The 19,337-nt window shown below is 38.9% G+C and overlaps 1 protein-coding gene across 8 annotated transcripts in view; it reads right to left on the bottom strand.

Annotated features, from left to right (window-relative positions):
* The window catches only part of LMO7 (LIM domain 7), a 110,741-nt gene that overhangs the window by 69,790 nt on the left and 21,614 nt on the right, over positions 1-19,337 (bottom strand). For all 8 annotated transcript variants that reach the window (XM_075199832.1, XM_075199833.1, XM_075199829.1 and 5 more), the window contains exons 3-4: positions 6,197-6,267; positions 5,102-5,171 (exon numbers count right to left, since the gene is read on the bottom strand). In XM_075199832.1, the coding sequence (XP_075055933.1) occupies positions 5,102-5,171; positions 6,197-6,267 (141 nt within the window). The remainder of the gene's footprint in view (positions 1-5,101; positions 5,172-6,196; positions 6,268-19,337) is intronic.

Raw genomic sequence — 19,337 nt, 5'->3', positions numbered from 1 at the left:
ATAAGGAATCACGGAATTTATTGCTGTTGTAGTAATATACAATCTCCTAGCAACACATCTAGTAAAACACGTATAACATATATAGAGTGTTATGCAATCACCAGGGCTCGTAACAGACCTTATTAGGGAAAAGATATGACAGTTATGTTGTATGGGTAATACACACCCACTGCAGCTATGTCTGAGATATTCTGCCTAGCCTTTTACTTGCCACGCCAGATATATGTGCCATTATGTGAGTGATTTACTATATATGATTAAACATACACATGCTTCTCTGATTAATCAGTTGTATGTAAAAAGGAGGAGAGCCCTATACATACACTCAAACATTATTTATAAATGAGAAAATCCCAAATAGCGACTACGCTAAATGCAATACTATGCAAAACTTATATAAACATTTAAACCATTCCTAATGCACGTTGGATAATGCTATGGGTGGCAGGGATTAGCATTCGCGCGTCACTTGCTGAATTAGAATGAAAGTTTAAAATCAGATCTTCAGTTGTTTGATGGGCGACAGCCCTCGGCTTGAGCAACAATCTGGCATCATTGTAGTTTTATTCCACCACTGCATACTATTGCTAGGGAGGACAATCTATAAAATAAGCCCATAATAGTGGTCATCCATGTCTTTTTATGTGATCCTTACATCACCAGACTATATTGAATGCAGCAGTTTAAGCAATTATCATGTATACATAAAATATAAGTAGCACTTCATATGAATTAACTTAGGCTGCAAAGAGACCAGATTTTTATCTTCAGTACAAAAGGTTTATGTACTAAAGCAACAGTACATTTTGTCACAAATGGAAACAAAGGTGGCTTTGGGGTGTCACTTTTCGTTTTTCCCTTTGAAAAAAAAAAAAAGCCACTGAACACTAACTTTACTTCAGGCATAATTCTAGAATAACACTTTGGCCCCATTTCAAGACTGAAGAGATAAGAGAACAATCTGAATTTCTGTTTCCGCAGATTGTGGTTGGCACAGTCTAGTAACTGTGCATGTTTTAATACTTACCGTATTTGCCATTATTGCTCATGAGGCAAAGAAATATTGCAAAATCATGATGTAATGAGAACTGACATTGAACACGGCATTTTCTTTTTCAGAGAACTTAAACCGCCAAACATCTTCATCTTCCCTTAATTGAAGAGTACAACCACTTGCTTTCCAACAGAAAGAGGGCAGACCAATAAAATTTTATATATATATATATATATATATATAAAATTTCATTTTTTTGGTCAAAAATACATTATCTTTAAGAAGTTGAGTTCAGATGGTGTTTTTGGAGGCCTTTCCTTAATGCTGCATGTGACCCATCCATTCATGATCTTTCAAGTAAGTGTAGGCTTCACCCATTGAAACAGTTCTGTTCAGCTATTTTACAGAGGTCTTGTATTATTTTATTTTATGATTTTTGTGAAATTTGGCATGAGAATGATCGACCCTCAAATAACTAAGATATCTTTGTGTCGTCACCCTTCCTACTTTATATGTAAACGTTAGCTACTGCAACATCTTAACACTTGAAAGTTTTCCTGGCATACTATACTTAATGGAAACTGTCTGCAAGGATTTGAAGAAGGATAATGGTTTATGGAGCAGTGTTCACTTAACACAACTAGACCAACAGACTGCCTAGACTTAAGATTTAACATATGAAGAGAACATATGTTCCAACAAGCAGAGTTCAAGGTACATCCCCCTATTCAATCAGCTTCACCCATGTCAACAGGTGAAGGCTTATTACAGAACCACATACTGTAGTCCAGGGTTGTCCAACCCGCAACCCGCGGGCCGCATGCGGCCCAGCACGCCTGTAAATGTGGCCCAGAAGGTGTTTTGGTTGTGGCAAGGGGGCAGCACTGTTAATGAAAAAAAAAAATCCTGCAAAAAAAAGAAAAGAAAATACTTACCTTGCGGTCACGTCACCTGGTACTCCGGCTCCCTCCCTTGTCTCCTCCTCCGTGCGGTGCTCGCAGTGAATGTGGGGCGTGATGTCATCACACCCAACATCCATTGCGGAGCGCAGCACAGAGGAGTCACCCGCGCGAGAAGAACAATCAGCAGCACAGAATTGGAGAAAAGAAGAGAAGAGGACAAGAGAACAAGCTGATTAAAAGGTAAGTTAAGGGGGATTTTTTTTTATTATTTCAAGGGACACTGAGCAGTGAATAAAAGTCACCTGGTCCTGGAGCATCATGGACCTTATCTACCTGCTACATACTTCTACTTGTAATACTAATAGGGCATTATATATTATTCTCTTTGGGCCATTATAAGTTGTTATCCCTTAACGAACAAAGTGGTGTAATTAGCAAAACAGGTCACAATTTTGGGGTCACAGTGATGTATATGTCAGGTACCGCAGGCCTGGTCAGGGCACCCTGATATACAATGCCTGGCTTAAATGCACTTTATTGATATTGCATCAAAACAATACAAAAAGTGATTATAGTATAATAACTAGAGAGGATTTTTTGAACAGGGCGATTAAAAGGTAAGTATAGGGGGATTTGAAAAAAAAAAAGAGATAAAAAAAAAAAATATATATATATATATATATATATATATATATATATATATATATATATATATATATATATATATATATATATATATATATATATATATATATATATATATATGTTAACTATGTTTTCTATGGTTTTTTGGATGATCAGCTATCGTTATTGTCAGTGTATTTTATGTGCGGCCCAAACCAACTCGTCGTCTTCCAATGTGGCCCAGGAAAGCAAAAAGGTTGGACACCCCTGCTGTAGTCCATTGCGGTCTTATAAAAAAAAACGTAACTTAGTCAGATGAAGAAACAGGTTCTCAGTAGTATTAGTTTTATTGAATATAGCCAACTTTTACTATATTTTGGGGCTTATACTCCATTAAGCAAAAATCAAGAAGCTGCAACTCTATTATAAGTACCAGGCATGCAGAAACTCTATTGCGGCCATATAGAGTCCTAAATTGGTCCCTCCACGGGACCCAGAATGCCTGTGTTACATTAAAACAAGTGTTCTCAGAGATCCTTTTAATTGGGATATTGTGACTTCAATTGATCAGTTCTGACCCAAGTATTGCAACTCATCCATGTTTGCACCTTCAATCTGAATGTTCTCAGCCATTTAAAAAACAAGTTCTTGCTGTCCCAGCCTAACCCTCCATAGGCAAACAGAGGAGGTGTTTCCTAGTGCCTGGAAACCCCCCTCCAAGCCTGGGGCACTGTATAATTGAGGTGGCTGGACCCTGCCCCCGCTTCACACAGCTTTGCTCGAAAAGTGAGCTGCATGCACCTAACAGTAGTGCACGCAGCATTGCTCATGTATATTATGGGGAGAGAGAGTTGGAGAGCAGCCAAGCACTCTCTAAAGTTATAGCCACGCCCCCATACATGCTGGCCACACCCACAGGCGACGTGGTGTGGAAAACCCCCTCTGCAAATCCTGCGTTTGCCCCTGCCCTCTATTGCTGCTATGAGGTCATCTGAAACTCTCCCCAGGTCTGTCACATGCACTTGGGGGCTTGAAAAAGGGAAATTTCCACAGACACAAGCCTTTGCGTTGCTCCCATCAAAATAACATGCTTTGTAGTACCAGAGACCTCAGTCAGAAATGCTCCTCCCCTTTCACTTTTCCGGCTATAGAATACTTAATGTACAAGCAATATCAAAACTTCATTGTGTCATTGCCTAATACTCCCTGGGTAATGTTGTAAAATTAAAATAAAGGAGTATATTTTAAAAAAAACAAAAAAAAAAAAACACTGCATTACTCCAAATACATTCATTAAAATTAAGCATCTAAAGAAAAAAAATCATTAATACTTATTTTTTTATCCCCTTAAGAAATGTAGCCCTAATTCCTGCCAGTGCTCGAAACCTCCATTGCTTAGTTAGTTATACCGAATATCATTGATCTCTGTGAATGTCAACTTATATGCACGATAAAGCACTACAAAATAAACACCATGCATTATCCCTTAAGCAAGCAAGATGGACATTAAAAAGTCATCAAGCCTTCATCTTAAAAGAAAGACTAAATACAAGTTGGGTCATTCCATCTCAGTTCAACCAGGGTAAGTCCACCACACATCTCAGATTTCTACGAAAATTTTTTAGTTGAGAGGAGGTCAAAACAATAATCTCTGACAAATATCTAGTTTGTATAAGGCAACTTTGCCTTATGCAAATATGGTTCTAAATATCGCATATTATTTGTATAAATATATATTTCTATACACATATACATGGCTTAACTTCTTTATAGTGCAAGCTATTGCTCTCTGTTGTCAACCATTTCAGAGATCAGCTCACTGGTTATGTCGTGTAATGAACAAAGACAGAAGGGCTCATTTACGTCTATTACATTTAGGTGTAAAACTTGGCAATCAGCATTTATCATGTGCTGCCCCATGAAATAAAGTGTCTCATTGTTTGCTATGGTTTAGCGCAAACTTTGCCCCAAAATGCCGTATTATTAAATGAGCTCTACCAAGTGTGATGTACAAAGGAGAAAACAAATCACATCTGACTGACCGGTGCCCACTATAGGCTTGTGTGTGGTTAACAGAGTTAACAAGCCCCCTTGTGATCTGGCCAAAAAGCCCGAGCACCATATGGACAGATCTATCTAGTTACAGTGTGCAGCCAGACTGGAATATAAACCTGCCTATCTACACTTCGACGACATGAAGGGGCCATGTTTAACAAGCTCTATATATTTGTGAATGCCAATAACAGAGCTTTGTTTTTCCAATAAATTTGTCCTTTAAGTCTATGTATGGATTGTGCATTTTTGATAATGTAAACAATCGCTATTTTTAATTTCTGTTCATCCTATATGGAAAGGAAATCAGACAAGTTTAACAGAATAAAATGTATGCCCATATATTTTACTAACTACAAGTGTACAGCAAACAAGACAGTGGCATAACTTCTACAACGTAAGCAACGTGCAAGCTTAAGCATGTGAACCAGCAGTTTTGTGAAAGCATATTAATTATACTCCTCAACCAAAACATTGATTTACCAGATTAAAAACTTATATTTTGAAGGAACTGTGGTACATTACTTACCAAACCAGCAATAGGTGTGGACAAGCGATTAATCTTTTTAATGATTCCAGGCTTGATCTTGTTGATTAGACTAAAAATAAAAAGTTTAAAGAAAGATTAAAACAAAACTGAATATATTTTGTTTATTTTTAACATACACTGCTTTGAATCGGAAAAAGAAAAATTAAAATAAAATTTATAAAAACAAAATTATTGTCATGTTCTAGATCAGGCCTGTCCAACCTGCGGCCCTCCAGGTGTTGTGAAACTACAAGCCCCAGCATGCTTTGCCAGTAGACACCCTGTTGATAGCTGGAAGGGCATGCTGGGACTTGTAGTTTCACAACATCTGGAGGGCCGCAGGTTGGACAGGCCTGTTCTAGATAGAGAGATTGGAAGCTGAAGAATTCACTGGAGGAATTATACTGCCCAAGTGGGCTCCATCAAATGGAGGCAGTATATCGATTTAAAATTTGCATTCCCTAAGATGTTAAGCTTTTATCATTTATTAAGTCTGTCTAGACTACAGTGTCTTTGGATCTCATATTCAAAGACTGATAGCTATTCAGTTTAATAAAGAAAGGTACTATAATAGTTTCTCAATACACAAACACATTATATTTCTCTGTGCTCTTTCTGTGATGTGCCACTCAAGCAGCATTTAGAAGGCTAGGAACACAAGCACCGATATGCAGGCAATGGTGGAGGTGCCACAGATTTTTTTTTCTGGGGGGTAAGAGGACAAGTCCAGTGGAAGTAACCAATCTTTGAATGGAATTCTACCTTAAATTCCAGAAGATACAAGATGACAAGTTTATATATTCATAACAGCAGTACTGTCTATGGAATTTCTGAGTAAATAAGAGCATTGTAACTGCATAGTTATTTATTGGTGTGGCTCCAAAGACATCAAAATGCCATGCGCTCTTTAGGGTGTGCTACTCAAGGTAAAAATTGTCTGCATGCTTCTTACAGGCTGGGTGGGAAAGTCGGCTTACTAATTTTATTGCTGTGCGATAGGGATTTAGTGTATACACACACCCTGTGTGTTTAAGCACTATTATTCCAACTATAACTAGCATAACACTAATGTAAACGTTTGCCTCTAATACTTACTCACTCAACAGTATTCCATTTTCAAGAGCAGAACGAAAATCCTGGTTTCCAAAGCGTTTACCAGTAACTTCCTACAACAAACACAAGAAAATATAAGTATGTTAATTGGTTCAATGTGAATATTTGTATGATAACATTACAATATTTGACATTATAAATGTTTTGTATACCATAGGATTATCTAATGGTCGATTTGAATTTTATTAAAAAAAAAAAAAATTGCAGCTTAAAAATATATCACAATAACTTTCTTTAATCTATTTTTTCTGAACAGTAAGTAAACTAAGATTTTAGTAGAATCTATAACACCAAAGAGAAATGGATGAGAACCACCAAAATATTACTTTAAAATTATGTTCAAATTTTCAATTTAATTACAAGAATTGAGAACTGCATTATATGGCGAGACATTTTCCTTTGGTCCAAGTTAATTTTTCAAGAATTTTAATAAATATTGATGCTTTTAAAAAAGAGAAAAAAAATACATATTGCAAAAATCTCCATCATCACTACATAGGGAGTAGGTGGAATCTTCTCTTTTCTTCCTTGTAAGGCTTGATAGATGCACACGAAAGCTAAACAGGAAATAAAACTACTTTTTCTTAAATTTACATATTCAAAAACTATTAACCTGCATCATCCCAGTGTTATGAATATCCAGCTTTACATATTATCTGGCAAAAAAATATTAGAATACGTTTGTTAAAATGTAAATAATACATGGTCCCGCATTATACAAAAAAAGTTTTAAAAAAAAAAAAAAAAAGACCAAAATCAAGGTCATCAGAGTGAGGGTGGAATATAATTGACAAAAGTGCAATAAAATGTATTAATGCAAAGAATATATCTGGTGATAGATATGTTATGAAGAGAGAATGATTTACTTACTAAAAAAATAAAATAAAGCAAATCATTGCACTTTTTCATATTCTGCTCTTTATTATATTGCAAATTAGAAAAACACAGCTAGTCAAATTTTTTATTCACACAAAAAACTGATACTATTCATAATTGTCCAGAGTAAGTTGAAACCCGCATTTAAAAAGATAAATAGAAAAATAATAAAAAGAAAAAAAAAAAAAAAAAAACTACACATGTATGCAAGACATTTCAGGTTCTGTCTAGGTATAGTAAAGGAGAATTAGGTGCACTAATACACCCACTTTTGTACTGCAATGCACAGATGAGAGTTAATTTGCAGGATGATATTTAATGAAAAAGGGAGGGTATACAGTGTTCTCCTGCAAAATGCCTTGAGCTCTCTTCCACCTCAAAGTTCAGGAGATTGGGACTCCTCCCCATCCTTATAATGGGATGCACTTTACACCTGTAATAAAGACAGTCCTGATAGTCCCTTATTCTTCAATCATTTCAAACATAAATAAGGCTACACAAAGCTGTATTTTAGAAGAAAAACTGACGGCCCCAAACTGAACATGTGTTGGACTTTCATGTGACGGCTTTATCATTTCCACCCTGTGCTTGCCAGACAGAGCATCGGCCACCCATCAAAACTAGGCCCACATTGCTTTACCAAAAACATGGGTGTGCACCTTGAAATGTACTTTATGCGCAAGTGCGCCTACTTGTCCACAAAGAAGCATTGCAGGTCCTTGAACTTGGTTTTGTTATTAAGTATGATTTGTTTTATGTGTGACTTTTCATACATATTGTACAGCGAGACAGAGCTTTCTGGTGCCTTACAAATAAACGATGATGTATAGAAATAATCAGAATAAACCCTAAACATACATTGGTCATAGATTAGCCAAATACAATGAAGACCTGAAATAAGAATCTTGACTACTTAAGACCAAAGTGCTTATGACGTGAAAACTAAATTTCCTTTAAGCTGTAGCCATTAAATCAGAAACAAGCTGCAATTTGGTTATTAAATTAAAATGCTCAATGAACATAACAAATGAAGGTGGGGCATGGGAAGGTTGGAAAGGCAAGTGAATTGTGAAACTATTTACTTTGCCTTCTTATCTAATCCTGCAGGGCGTGGCAATCATTACCTTCATATGACAGCAGAAAATAGAGGATAAATGATGTGTGTGTAATATATATATATATATATATATATATATATATATATATATATATATATATATATATATATATAATAAAAAAATATGTAAAATAAAATCACAGCCAGCTCCAATAGGTAACAATTAATGAATCCTTGCTCAAAAAGATCAGAAGCTGAGACAAATTAAAAAAATAAAGAGAGTCCAGATGATCTTCACCAAGAAGACAAAAAAAAAAAGTGTGTTAAATTGTGTTATAAAGGATTATGCTTAAAGTAGTCAAACATTGCACTATGGCCAAGTACTGTAAACGAAGAATGACATTTAGATTAAGTGACTCACCTCAGAGTGTATGTCCTCACTGTCATCTATCACCTAATAATTACTTTCTACAGGGTGTGAATGTGATGTCCACCAGTCAGGCCACATTTTTGTCACACCAACAAAATTCTCAAATAGTTTACAGTGTGTGCACCTTTTAAAAAGGTATACTACACTGTGTTATGTATAATCAATCTCATTAGTACATAAAGCTATTCGCTTTATATAATTAGCTAGGCTAGTATGGTATTACACTGTGGGCTAGTCGCATGAAAGAGTAAATGGGTTTTGTGAAGCCATGCTGTCTAAACAAAAAGAAATAATAAAAAAAAAAAATTAAAGTTCTCTTAAGGCAGAATGAAATAAGATTTTTTTCATTTCTGAAAGACCTGGTCATGTTTAGGTGATCTGATCCAGTTTGCCCCTCTGAAATCCAACATTACACTAATCACTCATATGAAGGCCACAAATGCCTACTCTCTATGCCTCTCCAACCTCATAACAAAACACACCACAGCTCGACCTTTGCCTCTCCTCCCCTCTACAAGACATCTCCCGTGCAGCTCCTCACCTTTGGAATGCCCTACCTCATCCAGCCACACTCTCCATAAACATCCATTCTTTCAAGCACTTTCTCAAAACTCACCTTTTCACCACTGCCTACCTCACATCACCTCCATGACCTCTCATTCTTTCCTGCCTCTCCCGCCATATACACTCGATGATTTGCCCCTCCCTCTGGAATGTAAGTTCTGCTTACCCTAGGTCTCATTTCCAACTTGTCTACCTGAAATGTAACTTCTATGCCTTTAGGTTTCGTTTAGATTTATGTGATCAATATGCATAACTTGTACTTGTTTATTTGTAATTTTATCTTATCTTCACATCCATGCTTTGTGCTTATTTAAAAATGGTTTAATTGGTTTACTCTTATCCACACGATTTGTACGTTGACTGTCCAGTGCTGCAGAATTTGTGGCACCTCACAAATAAATATTGAGGATAAAATTAAAAAAGCATGTTTCACATGCATTTTTACCTGTGTTTAAAAGAGGATTGCAGGCAATCCCGATGAGCTTCATTGCAGTAAATGCAAAAAAAATAACATCGCTCCAAAAAAGGGAATGCAAACGCGACACAATGATAGTAGAAATGCTGACGAACTTATCATATATGTGAATATCACTTGCAATCATCGGAATGGTTGTATTGAATGTAGGTAAAACTGTATTTTTTCATATCTTCATGAATGTTAATCAAAAGTAAATCCTAACTTTTGGGTGGAGTTTACTTTTAATCATACACTAATTTATTTTTTTTACCATTTCATTTATTGAGGTTTTGCATAATGGGAACTTTAGATGGGTCGTACACTCCTGCCACCATCTGCAGCACCTCATGCTTGGCCCCGTTTCTTACTTCCCCTGGCCTATATTGTTGATGCCCCAAGGGAAATCTACAAGCCCTTTAAATAACTTTACCCATACTTACCTATTCTAACAGAATGTCCAGAAGACTCAAATTCCGGGTAGTTCACCCGGATCCCATCCACTTCCTAGTGAAGTGAGCAGGATGAGGGGGATCAATGATGCATTTCACCAAGTGGGCAGGGCAACAATGACAAATTTGAATGCAGTTCAATTGAAAACCAGAAAATTGATGTGTGTGTGGCTGCATATAGTCTTAGAGGACATTAGGCTTAGTATTTTTGCAAGACTGAATTTGGCCTGGTTACACACCAGTATATGCCAGACTATCATATACCAAGAATACTTCATAGGAGCGCTAAATAAAAATTCATTGCATCAAATATTAAATAGATTGACGACCTTTCACATGGGAAGTTATCCTGAAGGTGAAAACAATTCACTATAAAACCCAACACAAATCAGAGAAACACACTCATGAGAAAGCAGCTCAACATCATAAAAATGCCTTAGATTGTTCTGTTAGTAATAAAACAAAACTCACTAGAGAAAAAGTCAAAGTCCTGTCCCAGTGTTAACCCTATGTATTACATGCTCCAGACTGGAAATTTACAATACCAGATGTAGTAAGTTTGCTAATATGCATACAAAGGTTCATGCATATTCGTTAATTAGCAGTGTTGGCATTTCATGTTCTTGTGAGATACTATGAAAACGCATTCAATGGATGTCCCCTGTGTAACTTGTGTTTCACCAGAACCATGATATTGCCTAAGCTATATCCAGCCATAACTCTTGGCTTAATTGGAAACCTAAGAAAGTCATGAGTACAACACAAAGACAGGCTTTCAGCTTGTCCCACCTCTCGAAACCAAATCAAGTGCAATTTTAAATTTCCTGGTGCTCCCAGTCACAGACCTAAAAAAAAAAAAAAAATTGGTTTATGATTTAACACAGGTGCCACAGGCTTATTAAGGCCACGGAAGAACTGTGCCTAAGTGTATAAGAAATGTTTAGGCTTTTCATTTTTTGGCAATCATTTTCTACATATTCCTTTAAACAGGACCTGTTACTCAGTCCAATGATGTCATGTTTTTGCTTTACAATATTCAAAGTTGAGTGGTCCGTACAACCAAATTTCCAGATACATAAAAAAAGGTGCAACACTGCTGTGACTTTTATACAATACAAAATCTCCAGAATGCAGATGCACACTAAGCACTAAAACCATATTTATACATGATTAATGACAGACAAGTGGTTTTAATACTCAAGGTGTGCATTTTGGATTAAGTTATTGCTTTAAAACAAAACTGCCTTTTGCTGACAGAGACTTTATTCAAATTGCTGTTCATGTTCATGCATTATGCTCTCTCATGAGCAGGCTTCCACCAGCCTGCACAGCAGACGAGATGTGGGGTATAGACGTAGCTAGTCCAAATCACCTTCCATGTTCAGCTTTCAGGATATACACTATGTTGGCTCCCGCTGTGAGCCTGCCCGGGATAGTGCCCTAGCATAGTGCTTTAGAGGAAAGAAAATTGCTCTCTCCTGCCTGAATCTGTGGACAAATGATGCACTAGACCAGTGATGGGCAAACTTTTTCAGGAGCGGGTCAAATAAAAAAGAAAAACTTTAGGCTGGGCCAATATAATTTATTAAAAAACTCAAATATCGAAATATATAATACAATTTTTTTGAATGGGACGGGAGGGTGTTATATAGCAGTGTTACCTCTATAAGTGCAGCGATCGTACAGACAGCACTTATTTCAGCAGGTTGTTGCAGATCCGTCTTTCTGGTGAGCCACTAACTGACAACACAGCAGCCAATCGAAATCCACCTTAGTATATGGCCCAGCCCATCTCTTCTCACATGACTTTCAGCCATTAGGGGGCGGGCAGGTGTTTGAGTGATTGACATACAAAGTGTCCTTTTAGGAAGGAGGATGAAGTGTAATGGAGGAAATAGCTGGAAAGGCATAAAAATGAAGGTTCTGACACACAGGGTCGGCCCTAATAATTTTATGCATATTTTAATGAAATTTTTTTAAATATTGGCAGGCCGGATAGAACTAAGTGGGCCGGATCTGGCCCGCGGGCCGTAGTTTGCCCATCACTGACCTAGACAATCGTATGACTTAGAAGGACCCACTTTAAACATTTCAAACAGGTCTTTCTTTATTAACCATTTTATTTCAATTTTTTAGTTTTGGGTGTGGTTTTTTAATTTCTCCTAATACATGGGAAGATAAACAGTTTTAGGTTATCCCTATTGTGCATGCCATGAGAAAATAGTCATTCCTACTCTTCACTACATTTGAGACTCTGTAGCTGAGCCTGTCATAGAGGAGGTCAAATCTTACGCGTATCATACACCCTTACCCAGTGTCGGACTGGGGCATGAAGGGCCCACCGGGGGACTGCAACGCTAGGGGCCCACCAGAGGGGGTGTGGCCAGCCATCATAGAAGCGAGACCAGACACTAGAGGGGGAGTGGTCAGCTCACGAAGGATAGCTAGCACCATAGTGTTGTATATAAAGAATGTAGTGTGTATATAAAAAATACACAGTCTTGACCTGCCCCTTAGATTGGGCAGAACAGTCACCAAAAATCGGGATTGTCCCACTAGACCAGGCTTGGCTAACCTGTGGCACTCCAGGTGTTGTGAAACTACAAGCCCCAGCATGCTATGCCAATATATAGCAGCCTATTGCTGGAAGAGTATGCTGGGACTTGTAGTTTCACAACACCTGGAGTGCCACAGGTTAGCCAAGACTGCACTAGACAGACTGTCCTACCTGTTCTTGTCACTTCTACCACCTGTGGCTGCTGGTTTCTTTATTTGCGGCTTGTCTGGATCCAGGAATGTTGGCGGCCCTATTTGGAAAAAATAATGGGTACATTTAGAAAATTTCAACCAGCCCTGGCGTTAAATCAATAGGACCCACAATTAATACTTTTCCACCACCTACCACACAAACATTACTTTGCCACAAGCCCGCTGTGCCATCAGACACACACTAGTTCCCCTTAATCACCATGCAGTGCCTCCTTATGATCACACTGTGCCCACCATGCTGCTTTTGCTCCCCCCCATCTCCTGGCCCCCTTTCATCACCCTGTGCCATGCTGACCTGGCCCCCCTTCACACTCTGCCATGTTGCTTTTGCCCCTCTTCACACTGTGCATGCTGCTTTGGCACTCTGCCATGGTAGTTCACATGCTCTTATGCCTCATCTCTCATGGCCTTATTGCACCTCTCTCTCATGCCCTTATTGACCCTCATCTTACATGCCCTTATTGCCCCTCATCTTACATGCCCTTATTGCACCTCTCTCTCATGCCCTTATTGACCCTCATCTTACATGCCCTTACTGCCCCTCATCTTACATGCCTTAATTGCCCCTCATCTTACATGCCCTTATTGCACCTCTCTCATGCCCTTATTGACCCTATTCTTACATGCCCTTATTGCCCCTCATCTTACATGCACTTATTGACCCTTATCTTACATGCCCTTATTGCCCCTCTCTCATGCCCTTACAGCCCCTCATCTCTCATGTCCCTCTCCCCCAAAATGACAGGCTGCTCGCTGCTGCAACGCTGCGCGCTTTACTAACCTTATCATCAATGGCTCCTGCATTCTTCGTGTAGTTCCTCTGGGCGGCAGGACGTCTCCAACATGGGCGGGTCTTCTTCCAAGATGAGTCATGTGACTCATCTACCAATGACTGTCTGCATGGCGCATGTGCAGAGAGCCACAGTCGCGTCTGTGCTCTATGCACTGAAAAGACAGTGCAGTGCTGTCAGTGTCACCTGACCTGCCTGTCAACCGAAGAACGGACCCGGGCGGGGGCGTGGCTAACCAGCGTCGGGGCCTACCGGAGGATCACCCGGTTTCCCGGCAGGCCAGTCCGACGCTGCCCTTACCACTAGGCCAGGGCCTCAAACCATTCAATTGGGAGTTGATCAACAAGCATGAAAGAGTGACACAAGGGCTCTTAGAAGAAAATTATGATACAGGAGGCATGCTCTACAATGATAAAACACATTGCACATGGGGCTTGCTGATGGCCCCAATTTGTCTGGATGCCTGATAATGAACACATGAAAACAGATGGCGGCCGTTTGGCTAAAAGTTAAACGACAAACTAAAATAGAAGTTAAAATAAAATAAACACACACTTATTTCACTACTAGCTTTTGAGAGAGTTTCTACGGCCAAAGAGCTGTAGAAGTCTTGCATTGCAGTTACAATGTTACAGAGTGCAAGCTGTAGCTCTCAGCTATCAGTAATTTCCTGCAAAAAGTGGCCAAGAGTCTGACTGCTGAGACCTGGATTACTATGAGAAATTCTGCAGAGTGTCTACACAGGAGCACAACCTTACCTCAGAAAATCTCCTGTCTTATGTATTCATGAAACTTTTACAAGTAGTTTTCTGAATGTTATTATCAGATCTTTTATATTGGCCAAATGACATGTTAGGGCCATACTTACCAACTTTAAAAATGTTGGTATCCGGGAGCCTGCGGGGGAGGTGGGCGTGGAGGGGATAGGTGCCTCCAAAATGTGCAGCATTTTGGACCCGCCCGCCCCCGTGACGTCATGACGCAAATGCAGGGGAATCGCGGCGTTTGGGACCCAACTCAGCCCACTTCACTAGGAAGTGGGCACTTGCTAGTGAAGTGGGCAGATCCGGGAGATTGCCACACTCTCCCGGGAGTCTGTGAGACTCTCGCAAAATGCGGGAGTGCCCCGGACATTCCGGGAGAGTTGGCAAGTATGGTTAGGGCTAGTGGCCCTTTAATGTTAGTACGAGGTTAAACAGCTGGGAAATTAAAGCAGAGGCTGAAGGGAGGGTAAGGATAAAAAAAAAAAACATAATATATATGCAGAGTTGACATTTTGACTTCTAATTCAGAAATGTTGAAGTAAAAGAGCAGCAAGGGTAACTGCACCATATCAAATTGCAGCTATTCTTCTCAGGCATAAATCTAAAGCTAGATACACACTGCAGGTCTTTCAACCAATTCCAATTATCGGGCCAATCACACAATAAAAGACAGTTAGGTCCGATTATATATATATATATATATATATATATATATATATATATACACACATATATACACATATATACATATATACACACACACAAAAAAATATGTGTAACGATACCGGGCAAATTCTGCAGTGTGTATACACTCACGACCAGCGGTGTAGGCAGATCTCCATAGAGTTTACAGAGTCACAATCTTTTCAGCCGATGGTTATGACAGATGAAGAGCACAGGTCTGAAGGTAAGACATGTATAGTGTGCACACATAAATTGGCATGCTGATTGGGACTTTCAGGACTAGAATATATATCCTAGTGAACTGTTTAACGTTTTAGTTGAAATTTTGGGGTGTTACAAACTACATGAAAATAAAACAAATATACTCCTTTGTTTTGTGAAATGTTATTTCACTTTTTAACCCTCTCTACTTTTTTTTTTTATTATTATTGTTAAAATGCCATAACATTGCCTTGGTTGGCACTTATCAGTGTATATAAAACATATGCTGTGACATTAGAAGGTGCTGTTGGAAGAGCATATTTATGTCTTATAAAACCATCTCTGTTTGACTTCTAGCAAAGAGTTAAAGGCATAGTTGCCTACTCTCCCGGAATGTCCGGGAGACTCCTGAATTTTTGGGAGTTCTCCCGGACTCCCGAGAGAGCAGGCAAAAATCCCGGAACCAGCAGCTCCCCGTTGTTGTAAATGGTGGGGGCGGGGCTAACCGCGGCATCATGGCCCGCCCCCTGCTACAATTGGCCATAATTTCATAAGATTGGCAGGGGCGGAGCCTAACGGGGCATTGCGCATGGCCACGCCCCCTAGACGAACCCCCTCCCGGACAGCTGGTCTCAAAAGTATGGTTAAAAGGCTATGATATCAGTATAATTCTCGCTCCTCCACTAGCAATTAACTCTTGTACCAGTATTTCAACACACTGCAATAGGTAAACCGGTGTGTGTGTGTGATTGATAGAGATATATAGAGATATAGATATATACACACACACACACACACTACTCCAAAATGCTAGACACATGCTCAAGATCGCCACACGATTGGCCATGAAACTAGTGCAGTGCATGAAAGGGATCCCAACTATGATCATCACAATTATTTTTGGCCATGCCTGTAATTACAGTCGGAAAAGGGCAGCCATCAGCCTACAGTAATTGACAGAACAGAATAACTGGCCTCTTGGCATGAAAAAGTAATCCATCCACCTGGCTCGAGCGCCAAATCTAGTTCAAATGAGCTACCCACGATTGGCAAAATTGGATAATGAATTTCATGCTTGCAGATCACAATGAAGTATAGATTTACATAAGTTGATGAAAATCTTTATAATATATACAGTGTATTCACATGGGCAAATTAAGAATACATTTAATTTTTTTTTGCTTAAAACAGTAAGCAACATCAGCAAAAGCTATGCAAAAAAAACATGCAATATATATGAATTACCCCACTATGCATTTTAAGTGTATGCCCGCAGACCACTGCAAACAATCTGACAGCCAGCTGCAACAAGGATCATTGATCATTATGACAAACACTTTATTTTAGACTTGTGAAAGCCATTTTGCAATTTTATTTATTTATTTATTTTTTAAAAACTTGGTGTGAATGGATAAAGTGAGGTCCATGTGACAGATAAAATACAAACTATGCAAACAGAGAAGGACAAATCAGAACGGAACGAATGTTTGAAAGTGATTTTGCTTAACTTTTTTGCAAACAGGAAGTGCAAGTGGGTAAAGTGGAACGTGAATCAAATGTCATTAACTTAATGTGAGTCTCCAAAAGGGGATGCACAGTTAAATTGCAGTGAACAGCCCTGCTTCATCCTAATATATAAAGTGTTAGCTGTACTTGTGTCCTGTGATTATTTAGCCCCCTTTATTTAACGAGGTGCCTGAGGCACTTGCTTGACGCAGTGACAGTTTCCATGATCACCTGCCTATTGGAATGTAGAAGAATTTAAGTAGGTTAGACATTTGCCTAGCAACTCCTGAAAAATACACAGGCTACACATCCCAATATAAACAGACAAGAATTAGGAACTTGTGATGATGTAGCCATACAAACACTCGTCATTGTCAGGGTGGAGTGACAGCCATGCTAAAATTAATGTAATTGTTATGTGCAGGTTTATCTCACAGTCACACAAACGTCATAACATAAAAATAAAAAACCATGTTCAATCAAAATATAAATGGCTTTAGATCTTCAATAATTATATGGCATTAACAGTACTAACAACTTCAGTAGTACAATCTTGAAACCAATATGTATACAATATCATGCTAGTTAAATCTGCCAACGTAGACAAATAAAACCATCACTTTTACTTCCTGTTACAGTATGCAATACATACTTGCTTAGGCAAGGTACTGGATTAGTTTGTCAGGTGATAAGCATAACTAGGAACTTTCTGAACCCGATACCAAGAGAAAGGTCAGTACGCTATAAGGCTAGGTACACACTGAAGAATTATATAAACCACGTGTTATCGCAAACAATTGAAACTACGACTGAAAGTCCGACGATTCACGGGTACACATTGACATGATTTACTTTCAGATCTGTGCTTTTCATCTGGCCCTTCACCTGGTCCTCTAGTCTTCAGAGAATGACAACACAATATACATTCATTAATTTTTGTCACATTGCCACACTGATTAAAAACCGCCTTGTTATAGCTATCCACATGCCCTAACGAATATCGTTAGCTTCTATGACACTGAAACTAAACATTCTGTCTCAGAACGAACAAATGAATTATTCCTTCTACAGTACACTCTACATTTATTCACCGGGACATCCATTGCTAGCATCGGCTAAAAAAAGCAGGACTCTAAACTCTATGGAGATCCTGAGAATACACACTATATGATCTGTCGTTGATTGGTCAGAAAATATTAAACAGTACGACCAACCAAATGAAACGATGATCGCCACTTTGGGACGACTTTAGATCACCGTGTCACTATACACACTCACACGATATCTGACCAAACGGTAGAATGCCGGCTGATTGCACGAAAAACCTCCCATCAGGTCAGTGTGTACCTAGCCTTAAAGTTTGTCTGTCTCCCTCACAAAGTGGAGACAACCATTTTGTTGAGTGAAGCAATATTGAGCCCATCAATTCACTAGGAATACTATGCGACTATTTTCTAGGCTGCATTCTCAGAAATATTGGCTGAGCCCACAAAATGACCGTCTCCACTGTGAAACTTTACAATTGGTGTCAATTAATTAATGCTAACAAAATAAAAATTTGTTAAACATTTGACAGCTGCCAATTACAGTTTTGAAAAATAAAATGTGTATAAAATGCTCAAGAGGCAATATTACCACACGGCTCTGTAAATCTTTGGCAATACTTTGGATATCACAACATACAGAATGCATTCTTAGCATGGAAAACGAAAGTAGTGTGGGTTCTTTTAAAGACGCATGTAAATCGCATGTCCATATTCAACTAGTAGCGGATATGAAGAAATGTCTTATCGAATACGGATCTAGGTACACTCTTGATATATGGCACTTGCGGTATTGAGACAGACAACACACTGATGAATGCAGACCACACACGTGGGATATAAAGTCCCAGAATAACGCATCAGCAGAAAAAAAAAAATTGTACGAAAAAAAATAATTCTTAATTTTTCAATTAAATGCATTTATCATAATGTTATTAATGTCTACTGTACATGAAATACATTTACAGTTGCTTCTGATTGCATGCATACATGACAAGTCATCACTATCACTCAGCACTTACACCTGACTGCTAGTTGCAGGGGCGCACGCAGGATTTTAAAAAGGTGGGGAAGGGGGATTTCCCCCTCTGAAAATAAATAAATAAATAAATAAATAAATAAATAGAGAGCTATTTCGGCGGCACTGAATTGTACAGGAGCTGCTGCGCTGTCATAGAAGCATCCGCGGCGGTGCTGTATTGTACTACTATACAGCCCCGCCACGGACGCTTCTTTGACAGCGCCGCGGCTGCTGTACAATACAGGGCAATGTTTAGCCCCCGATCTTCGCGGAGCGGAGGGGTTTCTGGAGAACCAGAAACCCCCCCTGCGTGCACCCGAGTTGGTGCAAGCAATATGAATGAAAATAACGTACCTTAGAGATGCCCAAAGCTTAAATAGGAAGCTGCTACGTATGCTCAAGCTTGGCACGTCCTTTACTTTACACTATGTATATATACGCCCCTTCACCTCCTGCCCAAGAAATCGTAGACGGTTGTGTCCTTTGCGCTTGAAGATGAATGGGATGTTCT

This window comes from Mixophyes fleayi, chromosome 2 (genome assembly GCF_038048845.1).
Source record: "Mixophyes fleayi isolate aMixFle1 chromosome 2, aMixFle1.hap1, whole genome shotgun sequence".
Lineage (NCBI taxonomy): Eukaryota > Metazoa > Chordata > Amphibia > Anura > Limnodynastidae > Mixophyes > Mixophyes fleayi.
This window is presented reverse-complemented; position numbering and strand designations above follow the sequence as displayed.